Consider the following 17,464-nt stretch of genomic DNA (forward strand, 5'->3'; position numbering starts at 1 on the left):
ATTCAGTGCTAAAATATTTGCATGAAACATTATGTCACAAGTCATAACCTAGCATGACGCGTACTCTTAGTTCCATAACGTATATGTGGTGATTGTTTGCTGAACACATTCGGAATAGCTTGATTTTACTCAAAAGTTTCGTCCAAATTTCCAGTTTTCCTTTACAACTTCGGTATCCATTTGCTGTAATATGATTGGCTGCCTTAGGTCACATGCAAGATTTTGACCATTCATGATCTTTATCGCAGAGTGTACAGAAAAAACATCATTAGAAACCAATATTTATCTGCTACAATTGCATCTTACAACTGCGAAAATACTCCTAGCAGTGTTACCGTGTATCACTGATGTGTAGAACTTTCAAACGAATCACGCAGTGCTCCCTTTGAATTTTCCATGCACCTTGAAATTCTATTATGCTCCCAGGAGATAAAGGTTAGAAGCTTTGTGCATGCATGCCTGCCTGTCATCAAAGTTAAATGTGGATCAAGACTAAAACCTGTCAGATTCCCTATCATATTTCCTTCCATGCCACTTGCAGATGACATGAGGGCGCTGTAGTCAGCGGTGTGTAACTCTTACTTGTTCATGACATCAACACCATGTCAGTGAATATTTCCTAAATGAGGTGAAATAATTGCAAACAAATATGCTGCATTTTATTCCACTTTTTTCTCCCAAGTAGCGTTCGCAGAATAATAATCAAATATTTGTACAGTCAGTGTGAAAAAAAATGGCTATTTCCATTTTTTTTTCTATTTGATTTCAAGAAATTTAGGGATGGCAGGTCCACAATCCGTTTTATTAAAAAAGAGTGGCCTTACACACATGACAGGGGCTGTTAGTGTCTTAGTTGAATACTAGTCACTCTATGAAATATTTTCATAAACTTCTTCATAAAGTCTTTGTATTTGTGTGGACATTGTTTGGTGTGAGTACACTCGTGGAGTTGATGCAATCTGTTTACGCAATATAACAATGTTGGTGATATGCCACTGAGTATTGATTTTGTATTTGTGTCTTTCAGATTTTGAAGCTCGGCTGTGCTGGAGCTGGTGTGATGCCCTGACAGCTCAAGACTGAGGACAGATATACTTATGAAGAAATAAGTTACACCATTACATTTTCAAAGGATGTGTCCAGTCACAGGAACTTTCTTTGTAATTTAGAAAAGAAATAATTCCACAAATGAAGCCAGAGAGTGATATATGCTCACTACATGGGCCTAACACTATACTCCATCTACTGGTTGGTTATTATTTCTTAGAGTTTTCGTTGTTTTCAAAGGAGTGACATGACGTGATACAGTGACATAGACAGTTTAGGTGCACAGAGATGGATAGGTCACATTAATAATTCTTCACAATCACTAGGGATACAAACTCTCAGGGTGACTCCTAGTGACCATGTAGTGTTTTTGTCTTCTGAAGGGTTAGTGAAAGAAAATTGAAAGGTTTTGCATAATTTCTTCAGCAGATTTGTGGTAATTAGTTGTGATGGTTGAAAGGTGGCTGGAAGAAGACTGTTGAAATCCCTAAGTTCAGTGTTACCACTATAGCAGTATTACAGTATTATGTACCTAGTCTCATACAGTATTAGTACTTCAGTCATGTAGGATTGTTGTAAGTCTAGTTGTGTTTTCTCTGTGATCTACAAGAAATGATTCCGTCCATACACTGATGCAGGTGTCAAGTTGTTGTGTTTGAATTCCTACAGAATTCCACAGTGACGCAAGTCCTGTTGATGTCTTTATACTTTTTCCAAGAAATATTTCTCTGTCTGTGCAGCATTTAAGAAAACAGTATTGATTGTATTGAGGCTGAATTTGTGCCCAAAATGTTCATGGATCAGCATTTGCGTTTACTTTCCAAAACTTTGTTTTCCGCTTGGCTGTGATCCAACAGCATGCAGTTTTGGCCTTGGCCTTCCCCTACAAGACTTCCATGCCATACATCTGTGAAGCACTGTGACATACAGCCATCTGTATCATGCAGAGACACTACTTAGTAAGATTTCTGTTTGTTATGTCTCGTATCACACAGGTTGGATAGCTTTTTGCCAAGTAAACCAGTTATTCTTTAACACGATTATGAGAATTTGAGAGGAAATGCTGAATTCATAATAACTTGCTTTAGAAAAATGTTATTAACTGCTTCTTGTGATTTGTTATACACTATTTATTTGTATATATTTATATGTCATATGTAGACCTCTTATTATCTGTGATAATTGCTGAACACTGTACATAGATTCAGCAATGGCTAGCCTTGCTGAAGTTTGGTATTGACATTGTTAGAATGAAAAAAATGAATCTGTATGAAAGTCATCCAGGTTGACAGTGTTAAACCAAAAGATGGATTTTTGTATTCACAGCTCTTGATTGGACATGTATTTAAACTATCAAGATAAGAGAATGTAAGCCAGCCTGTGTGTCAGTTGTAATCCATGGCTGACTATTCACTCTCCCAGATAATATAGCTGGAATATTGCCGACTTTATTCAAGGTAGCTCTCAGCTGTATACCTTGTGACACCTACAGGTCTCAGCTGTATACTGTGTGACACCTGTAGCTCTCAGGTGTAAAACATAAGTCTCTTAGGTCACAACTTGATAACATCTAAAACTTATAGCTCTCAGATATATGTTTGTGTTTACATTCTCACCTGCTTACTTGTATAAGAAACAGCAGTATGGTGTGTCATCTCTCAACTGGTGCTGTGATGGGTGTTTAGCCAATAGTATCAGTAGGTATTCAAGTGCACTATATAAAGGCACTGTTACTCTTAGAATTTCATAATTATATTGACTTAACAGTAGTCTGTAATCTAAATTGATATGTAAACCTTTCCACTTGGTTAAGTCCACAATATGCTTAATTCATGAATGATAAAAGTACGTCTATTATCGAACTTTACTCCACAACTGAATCATACCTGAGGACAATAGACCATGGCTGTCTGACACTCTGTATGATGTGAACGTATTAAGGGTGAGTTGGCTCAAAACTGGGTAGGATAGCCATGTCCTCCTGTGACCTTCAGTGTTAAGCAATTTACAACACACTTTACTGTATGTTATTAGAAGATTAAACACGTTTACTTGCTTCCTTTTTAATAAGATTTGTCATGAAAAAATCACACAAAATTTACCTGTTTGTAAGTCTAGCATATATAAGGTGTATCATGGAATGGAAATAATTCATAAGTATGTTTGACAACAAGGAAATGTTTTAGTTCACAAAGTATGTAATGTTTAAGAGGAAAATGTACAAGTGTCTATCTGATCATCTAGTCACCAGTCATTGTGAAAAGGATCAAACAACAACGGTGTCAGCTGACGTTTCTCTATTGCTCTCTTTCCTAACTGACTAACTAACAGTACACATGTACAATGACAGTTGAAGAAATAGGATTTGTCATCAAATAGCGCCCTTTCTTACCCAGTAGTGTTTTGTAGCAAATTAGCTGTGTAGTATGTTGTTTGAGCTACTGCCTTCGACACTTCCCTTTGTGATGTTCAGCACTATAGCATGGGAAGATTCTTTGATTGTATTTTCATAATTTGTTAGATAAACTTCTGTGATATAACATCAATGCATTGGATATATAAAATGTATTTGACTAAATTGTCTGTGTGTTTTCTGTGTACAAGGACGCTGCTGCTGCATCTGTACTATCTACAACTGTCAATATATCAGGTGTAGAAACTGGTTAAGGAACCTTCATGTCTAGCCACCAGACTTCAGGAAGTGATGTTTTGTACACATTACACTGCCACTGCTTGTAGGGTATCTATACCTGTCACCTGCAGACAGACAGTCTGTGCAATAGCAGATACACCTTGTAGTAAACACTGTAGATATGACCTTGTAACTTTGAGAGATAGCATTCTTTTAACATGGCATATTACATTTTTATCGTAAAATGACACAGTACTGTTAAGTCTTTTCCAAAATTTCCCATGCTTGTTTCCAGTATTTGCTGGTTATATGACTCGACAGGTCTCTTGCTGATCAGTACTGAAATGGACAAAGTTTACTATAGACCATTACAGCTAAAGTGGATAGAATTATCATTAAAGCACCCACATGATATCAGAAATGAGCAGGGCGAGGGAACATAAACAGACGTCATTAATACATCAACGCATGGGCTGCTGAAGGACCAGTGAGCAATGTATTCAAATTACTGAACACATCAATGTTAATTTTGGACTGTTTGAAGCATGGGTATTGAATTATGCACTTTAGATCACCTGTGTGAATCATACAGTTTGAATCTTGCTCCTTGCTGTTTTTCCTGTAGGTATTGTCTGAGTAAAGACACACTGTGTAATTCCCATTCTTAGTAGTCACAGGGACTACATTTGAATGTTTCGTAGCTATCACTAGATCTTGCAGATGACACAAGAAAAACAGATTTAGAGTTCTCTCTCTTTCATCGATTTGCATTTGCAAAACATCAGAAGTTTCCATGATTCAATGTTATTCAAGATAAAGAAGTACAATCACGAAGGACTAAATGAGTTGCCATGAGTGATTCAGTGTTAATCGAATTATAAAGTATTACTATGAAGTACCGAATGACTTGCCATTGACTGTGGGTTACACTGAAATGTACCATACTTGTAAGTGGGTTACATTGAAAATAAGAGAAGAGCGCTTAGACAATCAGAAAACGACATTTATGTACGAGGTAAGATAATCATGTTTGTTCCCACAAACATGACCGCAAACAATATTACCATTACATGAGTGCATCAATACAAGAAATACACCTAAACCTGGCATACATCTGCAATGATAACTCTTGACTGTGAATATCTGGGTGCTGTTGTACAAAACAAAAAGTCGTGCTAAGTGTACCTTAAGTTTGCGCTAAGACAGCAGTTACAGTCACCTTGGACTAAAATGTGTTTCTGCACTGATACAAATCCTGATGACAGAACACCTCTCCTCAGCTTCAAAAGTCCCACTAACAAGCTTTCATAATCTTTTTGAAAAGTAGTCAACCCCATGATGCCCATATGGTTACTTTATTTCCAGTTGATGCCATAGTCTTTGCTTCTGTAGTGGGCATATACTTCCAGTTTTCAGTAATAGTTAGTGAGTTACACTTTGGCCTGGGAAGTACAGCATGCCATGCACGGGGTGGCCATCAGCTATATGGATTCACTGGATCTTTTCTAGTGTTGGCGACATGCCTTCAAAGACGCTCTGTGCCACAGTTTACATCTCCTCCTAATACTGCAACTAATTCTTTAAGGATGTCATAGTCATAATCTGTGTCTTCCACCAGTACTTGATTGATGATCATTACCTTAAGTTTGTCTTTTTTCCAGTTACCTTGCTGTTTGTCACGGTGAAACAATTTGCTAACTTTACTCTCAAGTTGTGTAGATATACCTCTATGCAATGTATACGCTATCTGGTAACTTCCTCTGTAAGAGGCTTAGTACCTGTCATCAGTCATAAGGCTTCTTATGTATAGCTGGATGTCAGATACCAGACACACAGTGTGATGACAACACTCATTTGACTGCATAGATTTATGACATATCAGTCACATCCAAACACCACAAGAAACCGCTTGAAATGACTAAATATGAATTTATTATGCATTCGTTGAAAACCACAATACAGATAATGAGATGTAATTTGGCAAACAAAGGAAGTATCTAGCACATGGTTTCACCTTCCAGATGAATTTGGACACAAAGCAAGCTGGGTACTCCAGTCTCTAACAAAAATACAAACATAACAAGCATAATTTACCATAAAAATCATATAAAATCAGCTCTCACTCTTTGACAATGATTCAGTCTCAGTCACACACAAGCATGTATTGACAGGCTGCTGCTGCTATAAACAAACAGTTGGCACAAATTGGTATGTCTATACTTAAAACAAGCACCTGTCTGAAAGAATAAAATCACCATGCCAAAAGAAGAAACAGGAGACAATCTCTAGTTACTCTTTTAAGGGTATGTGTGCAGATATTTTAGCTCTACCACCTTTACAAAATAAATATGGAACAAGGATGAGAAGGTATCTAATGAATTTGTGTGTGAAACCGGTACTTTCCTCAGATAGAGTAATTGTACAAACTGCAAACTTTCTTAAAAGAAACAGCAATATCTCTTCATGAATATATGTCACATTTCAACTGTTTGCAAACATTTCTTACTCATTCATGTTTCCAGGTTTTGGACAGGCATGGTGACAACAAACTACCAAATGAAAAAAAAAATCACATAATTGTACTCTATTGAAAAACAATCCTTCAAGCCAGCAACTGCCCTGTTCTGTGCATTGCCACTGATAGCAGCAGCAACAGCTGTCACACAAGCATAGGAAGGCAAAAACAACTGTCCTTATTATCTCTTGCAACATTATTTTCCAAAACAAATTTTGCTTAAATACAAACAGGAGAAACGGACAATTTGTTTTGCCTTGCCTGTACACACATCAGGCAGCATCTGCCATTGTTTGACTGAAACTAGTAGCACCATCAGAAATATACATGTTACAATGACTTCATGATCTACTGAAACTGACTGATTGACATTACACAACATAACTGCCATGTGACACATTCCGGGATACAGTGCACGTTCTGGGAGGAAACAGGGTGTATATCAAAACATGCTTGTATCTGGAATCTGGGTATCATTTCCTAGACAATTCATGGCAGTGAAATACTTGGCCATTAAGGTAGACCACAGTACATGTAGAGAATTATGGGTGCAATACTTCATGATGCGTGGGTGTGGTTCACGTAGTGAGAGGAAAGTTCATCTGGGCATGGTCATATAACAGTCATCCTTTCAGTGGTTTACCAATCATTAATGATCAACATCCTTGTACCCGAACAATATGTCCCCAGAATAACAGATTCCATAAACAGGATTACTAACATTATTTTCTGTTGGGATAAAAAATTTACGCAAGACCAAACTGTTTTCTTACAGCACATGAAAGTCCAGATGTACTGGGAAAGATAAGTCCTGCTCATTAGGTGTGAGAGTCAGTGTTGAGAAATGCTTCACTGTTTCGCTACCATGCAGCTGGACATTCAATGTAACCTGTCACAACTTGTCACCAAGAGAACCATAACAAGATTACTAGAATCCACCGTTCCACACAAAGACAATATGTCAGTGTTATCTGTACACAGCTAGAAAGCATGCTATGCCAAATGGGTTTTGACAACAGATATACATACATATAGGCCAAAGAAATGTCCATGACTCTCAGCAAAACAAACCGTCCGCAGGCACCTGCACAATCTGTTTTCCACCAATCACACTGTACATTTCAACAACAAATTATTGTCAACATAAACATGAAGAAGTTGATCCCAAAACATTGAACACAGCACCATGATGAGACTAAAGCAATCTGTTCATTCTAATCATGGCTATATCAACCATAGAAACTGAGTAAGACCAAAAGCCTGTTATCCAGCATAGGCATGTCAGTCACAATACAGAGTCCTCACTACACAACTATCATATGTCTACTGGTCAGCAGCACCACAACTGCCCCAAAACAATTCAGAAAGGTAATTACAGCTTTTCATCCTTGGCCTTTAATGGATACAATACCTGTATACAAGACGAGACAGGCCATATTCCCTTAATCACAATGGAATATATCACAACTTAGTCTCTTGTGCTGTCTGCTTGGTATGACGGTCCTGGGGAAGTGAATAATTACAGCCAATCATAGGTTCCAGTGTACCACCTGTGCAGAGTGATAACAATGTCTGCACAGCAGTAGGGTAAGATACCTCTGTCTCCACCACTCACTTGAGTCTGAAATTGGACTTAATTGAACATACTTCACAGCATAATTCAATCTTATTAAAATAATGTTCAACTCTGACATGATACCTCTTTATGTGAAGAAATCTGACATTAAGTTAATCCTCTAATCATACAAACACTTTCCAAATTGTAGTGATTTCAATATATTGCCATCTTGGCCCAAATATTTCAGTTCTAAGAGGTCAAACAATGTGAGCAAGACTGTAAGTCTCAACATTAGCTGAACAACAATTAATAAACGGTCTTCTCGACTAATATAAAAGATAAGCATCAAACTTTGCACTGCACTTTTCCCATAAACAAAGGAGTCGTTACAAAATTGGGAAACAAGCCATTAAATGATTGTAAAGTTATTGATTTAAGAAATTTGTCACTGGACTTTCCCCATTTCATACACGTCCCAAATATGTAATTTGTGATAGTTTATAATAAATTAGTAGTATCAAAATAGATCTTTGTACTGCACCTGTCCTACAGAAATGAATTGTGATCACCAACTTTGAACAAAATCTCTTGAAAGTGTTTAAATGACGGTCTGAATAAAAACTCATTTGGTTTTCTGTCAGTTCAAAATAAGGAAACTAATGCAACTCTTCAAATTTGAACCAAATTTAGCAAATCAAGATATCCTGCTCTTTAAGGTTTGTTCATTCTGACAATACTCCAAGTTCTGACAATGATACTTTGAGTCTTCCCTTGAAGAGGTTCTGTATCAGAGTTAACCATCTCATGATAGATTGCAGTACAATGTTCTGGTCAAGAATTCAGATTATATACATGACCATACTAAACATAGTAGACATGGCATGTTCATTCTGGAACCCAGAAGCAGACACATCACAAGCCAGCAAGTCATTGCATCACACCACAAAGTCCTCCATAAACCATCTCACGTTATGAGTATGAATAGCTTTTACATAGTCACCTTCAAAAACAGCTGGCTATAATGAGATAACAACATTGATTTAGGGGAAGTAAGTACTCAGTATTTGGAGGTGTGTCCTCCTATGGCACTGGTGTTATGGTCCTGTTATTGAAAAACTGACATGGATTGGAGTCAAAACCATCTACGCCAAAAGGTCGCAAATGTATATCAATGTCTTGTGTTCCTGCTCACTGCTCAGTTCCATCTGACATCTAGTTTCATGGGATGAAGAAATCAACACTTACAGAAATGGTTTTTGATGCAACATTGAGAAAAGCAGATTGCAGACTAGTGATATTTCAACCTGGACATTACATTAACAATAGGCAGTTCTTTCTGTGAGTTTCTTTCTTGTTACAGTCAAATTATTATAGTCTGAAGATTTGTTTTAACTTTTTGGACTACAAAATGAACAAGCATCACGTGTATGGTTTTAGTCTTATGATAAAGGGTACTCAGACAGGATGGAATGCAAGATCTTTCATCATGTCTGACATGTATATGAGACGCACTTTCAGACCCTTATGCAGGACAGATATTGAAACACTACATTAATATATTCGAGATGTTATTCATAGCTTAAGTACTGTAGGAAAGTAATAACCACTGTTTTAAGGCAATTACTCTGTATTCTTAATACTTACACAACTGCAAACAGCATACGTCAAAATAACCCACATCTGCGTAACTAGGGGTTTCAGTGGGATGTGTAACTGGGTATCCAGAATGCATGTTTACATGTATCAGTGGGCAAAACTTATACAGTAGATCATCAGGCTATAGATGACAATGAGGTCAGCCAGGTATGGTGATGGACTGTCAACTCACCTGGCATAAAATGCACGTGCAGCCGTCATGCACAAGGGGTCATCTCAAAGATATTCTAGGCTTTTTCATGTATGTTGAATTATATCTCATCAATTGATTAACATCTTTCGTGTCTTTCTTTCATATGGTTCATGTTGAAATATGTAAAAGATTATGATACCCATAATTTAAATCTGACGGGTTAATAACGTCTCAAAATATATAGGTGGCATGATCATCTTAAGATCAACAGGACTGGATATTATTTGTAAATTGTTATCACATGCTGTTTACTATCCCAGTTTAATTCCCCCAAAGGATTACTTTATCTAACTGTTATCTCTATCCCCTAGACTGAGCCCAACCACTGTCTACAACACTCATGCTGGTTTTCCTTTTGATATGACCCCCTTCCTATCTGTTTACTTTTATAGTGATAGCGAGTCTCCATGGCAGCCACAGCCCTAATACTTTCAGTATTAAAATTATCATTTTTCACGTCAACTATGGTTTATAATGAAGGTTAGTTACACTTCAAAATGGATATTTAAAAGTGTCTTTTGTAATACAATATCATCACACACAAATTTGCATAAATCTATGGTCTGTTACAAATATGTTGCTTTGGACTTAAAAACAAAAAACAAACCTGCACTGCTCATTTGTGCATTAATTTCTATTCAGTAAAGTTTTTTTATGTTACCTATGTCCCTACCACTGAGACTGTCATTAGGCCAAACTTCGTTTGATAGATACTTCACACATTAAAAACATAAATTGTAGACATCTATGTTAACTCCCCACCTCCATCCAGCTATTTATTTTGTCATCTGTCAAATTCTGGGAAATGCCAATCAACAATCATGGAGCTATTTCGCCTTCTGATAACGTGTATGTAACAAGTTCAGCAGCTTAAGGCAACCTGTCTGTCTGGTGTGCTCCACTGTGTCATTACTAGTCTTTATGGACCTAATACCTCCAGAGATCAATTGGAAAAAGGTATTTCAAGAATAATATGAATTATTTATTCAATGAACAGCTAACAAATCATAACCTAGCTGAAAGCACCTCCATGAGAAATGGTATGTTATTGTGAGGTAGTGTTCACTGTAACTTCACAATGAGGAATGCCAAATAGACATGACAATGGCAGCCTACATTGTGTTCTGAACGACGATCTTTGTTCAACTGCTATGTTAGTTGTTGCCAAATGATACACAGCAGAACCATGGCAACTGGAAAGTCAATTGTGTGTGACCTGGTTTTCTTCACATGTTCAAATAAAGATATCAATTTAGACGTGAAGAATCTATTGTCTTAGTAATAAGTTATCAGAACTGTGAAATGAAGGTGTCTTACATTTCAGTTTCAACTGACTGAACATACCTCTGATTTCAGCTCTTTCAACATAAGTAGACAGGCATTATTTGTTTTCATTTTTGTTCTATCCAGTACACAACACATGTTCAAGTAAAATCCATTTACTCTGTCCCCAAACAACCAAGAAAAAGAGACATATCAATATAAACATAAATTTGCAGAACTTTATCTTTTGCAAGGCGATGCCAATTGAAATTTTATACAAATACAGAACACATAAATAAATATAAGGTAACATGGTGACAACATAAATAAGACCTTCACAAAAACACAAAAAATCTCCAGTACATAAATGGGACTCACAACTGGGTATAAGAGTTATCTCCCTTGTACTGTGGTAAACTGAGCAAAGTAACCCACCGATCTCAGAATTCCTAGGAGAGAACATTTTGAGCACACTGTTTAAAACTGCTGCCTTTCGTATTAGCGGCATTTTACAGAAATAATGAAGGCACTGTGAGGTCATAAATACATCACAAAGCATGCAAAAGGCTATGTGTCACCTAAAGAACCTGTGCTCATTTTGCGTTCTCGCATTGAATATTTCCTATCTTTCACCAAAGGAGTAGAGTTTTTCCGAGTACACACACTGACACTGCGCCTAAGACTGTCCTCACGAGACTGGGCATGCTCAATCCCTGCCTGTTTCACGGCATGCGTGGCAAGCATGTCGATTGTTGCATATGCAATTGGGGTGGTGGGCACAGTTTTCTTTGGCTTTCTCTTTGTTTCTGTAGGAGATGCTGCAGCACATGCTGTGGACAAGTCAATCTCTGCATAGTTTAACTGGGGGTTCACTTGCTCTGGTGGTATGGGGGACATTGGCACACAAGGGGATAGAGGGGGTGATGATGCACTCTTGTTACATGAGGGGGAGTGTTCACTGTCCGAGTGTAGGTCATCCTGGATATCTCCTTCAACATGGGCAGTGTCTCTGTCACCATTAGCTTTCTCATCACTACTTAATCTGTCTATTTCAGTGATGATTTTCTCTGGACTTTCACATTTCATATCACTATGGTGTAGAACAAAATCGACATCATGCTTGTCTTGTGGTTGTCCAACATTGTCCCTTTCAGGACTCAATTGATTTTTGTCACCTCTTAGATTGTTTCTTGGGCTATGTAAATTTTCTTTATCACTGCTGATTCGGTCCCTTTCACTATTCAACCTGTTTCTCTCACCAATTACTTTCTCTCGCTCACTGCTTCGCCTATCTCTTTCATTGATCAGCTTGTCTCGAAGCGTCCTCTCAGGAGAGACTTCATGATCAGACAAATGTTTGTGGCTCAACACAGAATCCTTAGCACCTGGTGTCATATCCACATTCATGTAGGCATTGTACTCTTCGCCATGCGATGAGTTAGACATAGTACTTTCAAAACTGAAGACAGTTCCAGACGATGGCGAGTATGGTGTCTGGGGGCTGGATGTACAGCTTTCACTTGCTGTATGTCGCCGCTCTACGAACTGGTAGTCTCTGCCCGACCTCGGCCGCAGTATGGTTGAGGCGGGGCTACTACGAACAGTGTCTTCACTGCGAATACTATGATTGTCACTACTTTCATGGGATGAGACAGAAATGGCATCCAGTTTGTCATTGAGATCATCAACAGAGACCACCAGAGCACTATAGTGTAAATTCTGGGTGTCACAACATTTGGCACTGTGAGGGGATGACCCACTGGCAGATTCTGTAACAGTAACTGTAGAGTAAGCTCACATATACAATATAAATTTAGGAATTTATAAACATTTACTGCACTTCTTGACACAATTGAAATAATGTCTTGATACATATATGCAGTTTTATCATATTGGAACAGTAACGACTACACAAACACCGTAACTAAGAACTGAATTATATTTATCCCTAACATGCCATATCAAACACACCGAAAGGTACAGCACAAATAAACATGTACACGAAATATTACAGTTTCTCACACCACAAAAAACATGGTCTTTTCCATGGGAACTTTTACAAAAAAGAAAATTGCATACTATTAAACACATAAATGAGACAACTTTAAAGAAGAAGAAACATGAAGAAACATGTAATTATTTAGATGATGAATATATATATACACATCTGAACAATGAAGGTACACGTTATGCTGAGACAGTAATGTGCAGAGGGGTGTTCATGTGAAAGTGTTTAGCAAGCAGGGAAACAGGCAGGCATGCTGTTAGGGATAGACTATATAACATCAACACAGTCTTAGTTTATACTTTCAGAAGTGGCGAGAACTCAAACGTATCTAAGAATGTTGACTTTTAACCAAGCAGTACACAAGTTAAAGGTATATTTCAGGTTTGAGGCTCACATGTAAAGCAGTGTGTTAGTGTTGTTGCAGCTAAAGGCAAACAAATGATGTTACATGCAGTGCGAGCTAGGCTAGAGATGAGATTAATAACGAGTCACTATTTTTGCCAGCCTGACATGTTTATCAGACACTCATCACCTTGTAGACTATCTAGAGGTTTTTAATAGGCCTGAGTAAAATTATCCACTGTCATATTTGAACTCTCTAAGCAGACAACATGGAAACACTTCACAGAGTCGGGTTATAACAAAACACATGACATACAGATTAAACTACAAAACAGTCTTTCTATATGATGTTTTAACTGACACACTTTTCCACCAGTCCTTCAAGCGATATATCTATATATGATTTAGTTCTCTCCAAATCTCAGGAATAAAGTGAAAATACAAGAAGCATAAAATATAATAAAATAGAAAAAAAATACGACTACTATGAAGCTTCTGAGCAAGAACATTGTGATACAATGGACAGTTACTGTGATTCTCATCGCAAGCAGTGCACTGAGATTTGGAGAGGCAGCAGGGCTAGCAACAGAAAGAAGTGGCAGGCTCCAATACCAAGCTATCAGCATTCCAACCAATGAAAACCCTCATGCTGCACATACCTGCTGAGTTCAGGCTACTACGAGGGATCCAGATTTTCCCATTTTCATCCTCTACTGGTGGACAAATTCGTAGTGTTGCACGGGCCTTGTCCTTCTGGCCTGCAGGGTCCAGGGCAAAAGCATCGGAGGTGGTGGGTGATCTTTTACCAGGGAGTTCCTTCATCTCCACATAGATGGCATCAGAAGCCATACCTCTGGGTGATAACTGTGATTCTATCACTGGCGACAGAGTTGAAGGGTATGGCTTTGTTTTTGGTGGGATAAATGGAGGCAGTGATGTGACATGGCGAGCTATCTCTGCTGCTTGTTCATTGGCACTCAGTTGTTTCTTCATAGGAAATGGCAAACTCATTTTACTCTTCAGTTCCGACATAGATGCATAGTTTCCTTTTTCTTCTGTTCCTAGCTTTGAACTACCACCATTCTGCAAAAGTTCAATCAACTTTTCATCATCTGTTTTGGAAGATTCAGTCAACTGAAGGTAAGGATTTGACAACTGAAGCTCTTGCTGTACATGCAGGACAGTCAAAACTCTCATCTCTGGTTTGGTTTCTTCAACCTTCAGAAGAGGTTCTGTAATGTTTCTCTTTAACCCTTGACTGTTACTGGACTTACTGATGATTTCAACAGGGGGGCAAGGCTTGTCATCCAGCGATAAACTTTTACTACCTCTGTATTCCCTGGCTCTGTTCCTTTCCGGAGGAAGAGGAGGTGGCAAGTCTTTGGGTGAAGGGGGCATTTTCAATTCAGTATTAGCCTCCTGGTAGCTGAGTCTATTGGGAAAGCTTGATGAACGCTGTCTGCCAACCTTTATGTGTGGAACAGTTTCTGGCAGTTCAGGCTTACTCTGTTCTCCTTGGTCTGATTGACTACGTTCCAGGTAACTGGCTCGACTTCGACCTCCTGTCAAGTTCTCTTGACTTTGGGAGGCTGCCTTCTGGTCTCTGGAGCTTCTCCTCATAAATCTGGCGAGAAAACCACCACCTTCTTTAGGGGTCTCCTGAGTGGGAGTATTTTCACCTGCCTGACCAGAATTAGAGCTGATGATTGGTCTTGATAGTGCTTTCTTTTGATCAGACTGCCTCTTTTGGAAATTGAGCAAATTCGGAAAAGGCATAGCAGGTCTGACCGTCTCAGTCTTTGTACTCTGATTCAAACTATCACCTCCTGGTGTTGAAGATACATATGTATGGAGAGTCTGCAGGTTTTGAAGGACTTGAGAATTTCTGTTACTCTGTAAACCAGTCATCTCCATATAGTTGCTTTCTTGCCTTTGGTGCCGTATGTAAGGTCCAGCTTCATCTATTGGCTCAGTTATTCTCAACTCAATTGAAGGTCTTGGACTCGAGGAATATCCATAAACATCACTTTCAGATGATGATGAGTCTGAAATTCTTAACTTCGGGCATTCAGGTTCAAATTGCCCCATTTCCATGTATTGACTAGACACTTCTGCGCATCTACCCCCCTGTGCACCCACTATTTGTGCTCGAGAGGTGACACTGGTTCTATGTGAATCAATGCTACCATTACCAAAAGGCGGTCCCTCCATTGGTGCTTTCGGCTCTTCTTGAAATCCCCCCATAAGTAGGTAGGAATCTTGTATTCCACCTGATGATGTAGAAGGTGTAGAGGTTTGGTAACCTACCACAGGAGCATTGTCATATCCATGCAGCTTACCCTGAGACCCAACAGACCGACTCCTATCTCGAGAAGGAAGAGCAGGTGGTGTGAGACTCATACCTGGCTGTGGATAAGGGGGTACAACAGTAGATGTTTTAGACAAGTTCTTTCTTAATAATGCTGGTCCTTTGGGTGGCAGTTCAGGTGGTGGTGTATTTTCCTTTGTTATGCATTCATTGGCATATATTGGTTCTTTCTGCCATTGTGGAATCCGCTGCACCTCTTCATCCCACTGGCTGTTTCTGACAGCAATTCGAGACTCGCTGGAGGACCTGGCTCCCAGTTTCTGTTTAATAGCTTGTGTATGAGGAGAATTCTCTTTGTTGAATACAGACACATTGCTTAGGCTGCTGCTGCAGGCACTGGAAACAAACTTGTCTCCACTTCCTGGAACATGTACATGGTCTGACTTGTCATCTTCATCATATTTAGACAAGTTTACATATGGCAGTGGAGCAAGCAGTTTAGAATGAGAAGGGATTTCTTTCAGCTTGCTTAACAAATTAGGACTGAGACAGTTGACATCAATGCTTTGTTTTTCAGACCCTGTGGTTCTGAGCTGTGCTACTTCTGTGTTACACTTCTTAGTGTCTACCCACAAATCTTTCTTTGTCTTCTGAGGTAGACTAGAGGATTTCTCTAATATGACTGTTTGGGGTTTGGCACCTTTATGCTCTCCAGCTTTACCATCGTCATCAAATTTACATACTTGCAAAATTTCATCCAAGAGAGTGATTTCTCTTTGCAAGGAACTCTCCTCTTTTTGAAGTTTCTGAAGGGCTTCTTTTCTTTTAGTTCGGTCATTTGCCATTCTTATTTCATCTTCGATGACACTAAGTTGGTAGTTTCCCTGACTTCCTAGGCTTCTCGAGTAGCCATGGTAATCTCCTCTGCTTTGTAACTTGAACAGATCTTTTGCAGAGCACGCTGTGGACAGACCGCTGACATATGGTTGAGAGCTGTTCTCATATGGAAGAGAGGAGTAGGATGCACCATGGGAACATACATGAGATGACGTATCAGAAACCCTACCTAGGACATCAGAGCAGGAAACACAGGACTTGGCTTTGTCGCTTTCTGATCTCTGACCACCAACAGCTTGGGACACTACATTTGTTTCAACTTTACGAATCCGTTTAGGAGGGACATCATATACTGCCAACAGTCTTTGTCTTTCTAGATTTTCAATGCTCATTAACTTTGACTTCTCTGCCAAGGCTCCCATCCTCCTGTAGTCCATGACACTAATGGAGTGTCGTTTTTGCCAGCCCCAGTCATCCTGATTCCGCACATCGCCACAGCAAGCCAGCATACTGGGCGGCAGGCCATTGTTGCCACTTCCAAATGATGATCCCACAGAGTCAAAAGCACCAGGAATCTGGGAGCCTGTGGTGGAATATAAATGTCCCCATCATTGAGATGTGTGCCTTCTTTTCACAACATCAATACACACAACAATGTCATTATATAAAGCTCATTCATAAAGCAAGGAAATTCAAACAGATCCGCTACTGAAAGAAGGCTACTGACATGAGATAAAGCAGACCTAACTTTACCACTGTTCCTCTGGTCAAAGATGTTCCCTATGTTAAAACACATGTACAAACTCCCTACAAAAGCAGTAGATCCATTGTTAGATTAAACGCAGCCAAGCATAGGACACATACGTAAAGGGAACAGTACTTGTACAGTTGAACCATACTTGCATAACATATTACAAACAGCTCCTGCCTAAGAAAGCACATCTTGCACTTTATACAGACTAAGAGAGTCCTATCAAAAGGTAATTGTCCAACAATGTTACATAACTAAGCATCTCAGCAGGGAACTAGCCTCTAAGGAAAACAAGTAACAACAGTGCCACAGTACTACTGCTCACCTAATGCTGCATAAAAAAAATTAAATGTT

At 38.9% G+C, this 17,464-nt stretch overlaps 2 protein-coding genes across 2 annotated transcripts in view; one reads left to right on the forward strand and one right to left on the reverse strand.

Moving 5' to 3' along the window:
• Positions 1-3,625, forward strand: part of LOC137284150 (serine-rich adhesin for platelets-like) — a 57,389-nt gene extending 53,764 nt beyond the window's left edge. The window contains exon 13 of the mRNA XM_067815839.1: positions 1,028-3,625. Coding sequence (XP_067671940.1) covers positions 1,028-1,034 — 7 coding nt within the window. The 3' untranslated portion in view covers positions 1,035-3,625. The remainder of the gene's footprint in view (positions 1-1,027) is intronic.
• Positions 3,626-9,700: 6,075 nt separating this feature from the next.
• LOC137284151 (uncharacterized) overlaps positions 9,701-17,464 on the reverse strand; it is a 36,551-nt gene continuing 28,787 nt past the window's right edge. The window contains exons 6-7 of the mRNA XM_067815840.1: positions 13,874-16,942; positions 9,701-12,633 (exon numbers count right to left, since the gene is read on the reverse strand). Coding sequence (XP_067671941.1) covers positions 11,432-12,633; positions 13,874-16,942 — 4,271 coding nt within the window. The 3' untranslated portion in view covers positions 9,701-11,431. The remainder of the gene's footprint in view (positions 12,634-13,873; positions 16,943-17,464) is intronic.

The sequence above is a fragment of the Haliotis asinina genome, chromosome 5, assembly GCF_037392515.1.
Source record: "Haliotis asinina isolate JCU_RB_2024 chromosome 5, JCU_Hal_asi_v2, whole genome shotgun sequence".
In the NCBI taxonomy this organism is placed as follows: domain Eukaryota; kingdom Metazoa; phylum Mollusca; class Gastropoda; order Lepetellida; family Haliotidae; genus Haliotis; species Haliotis asinina.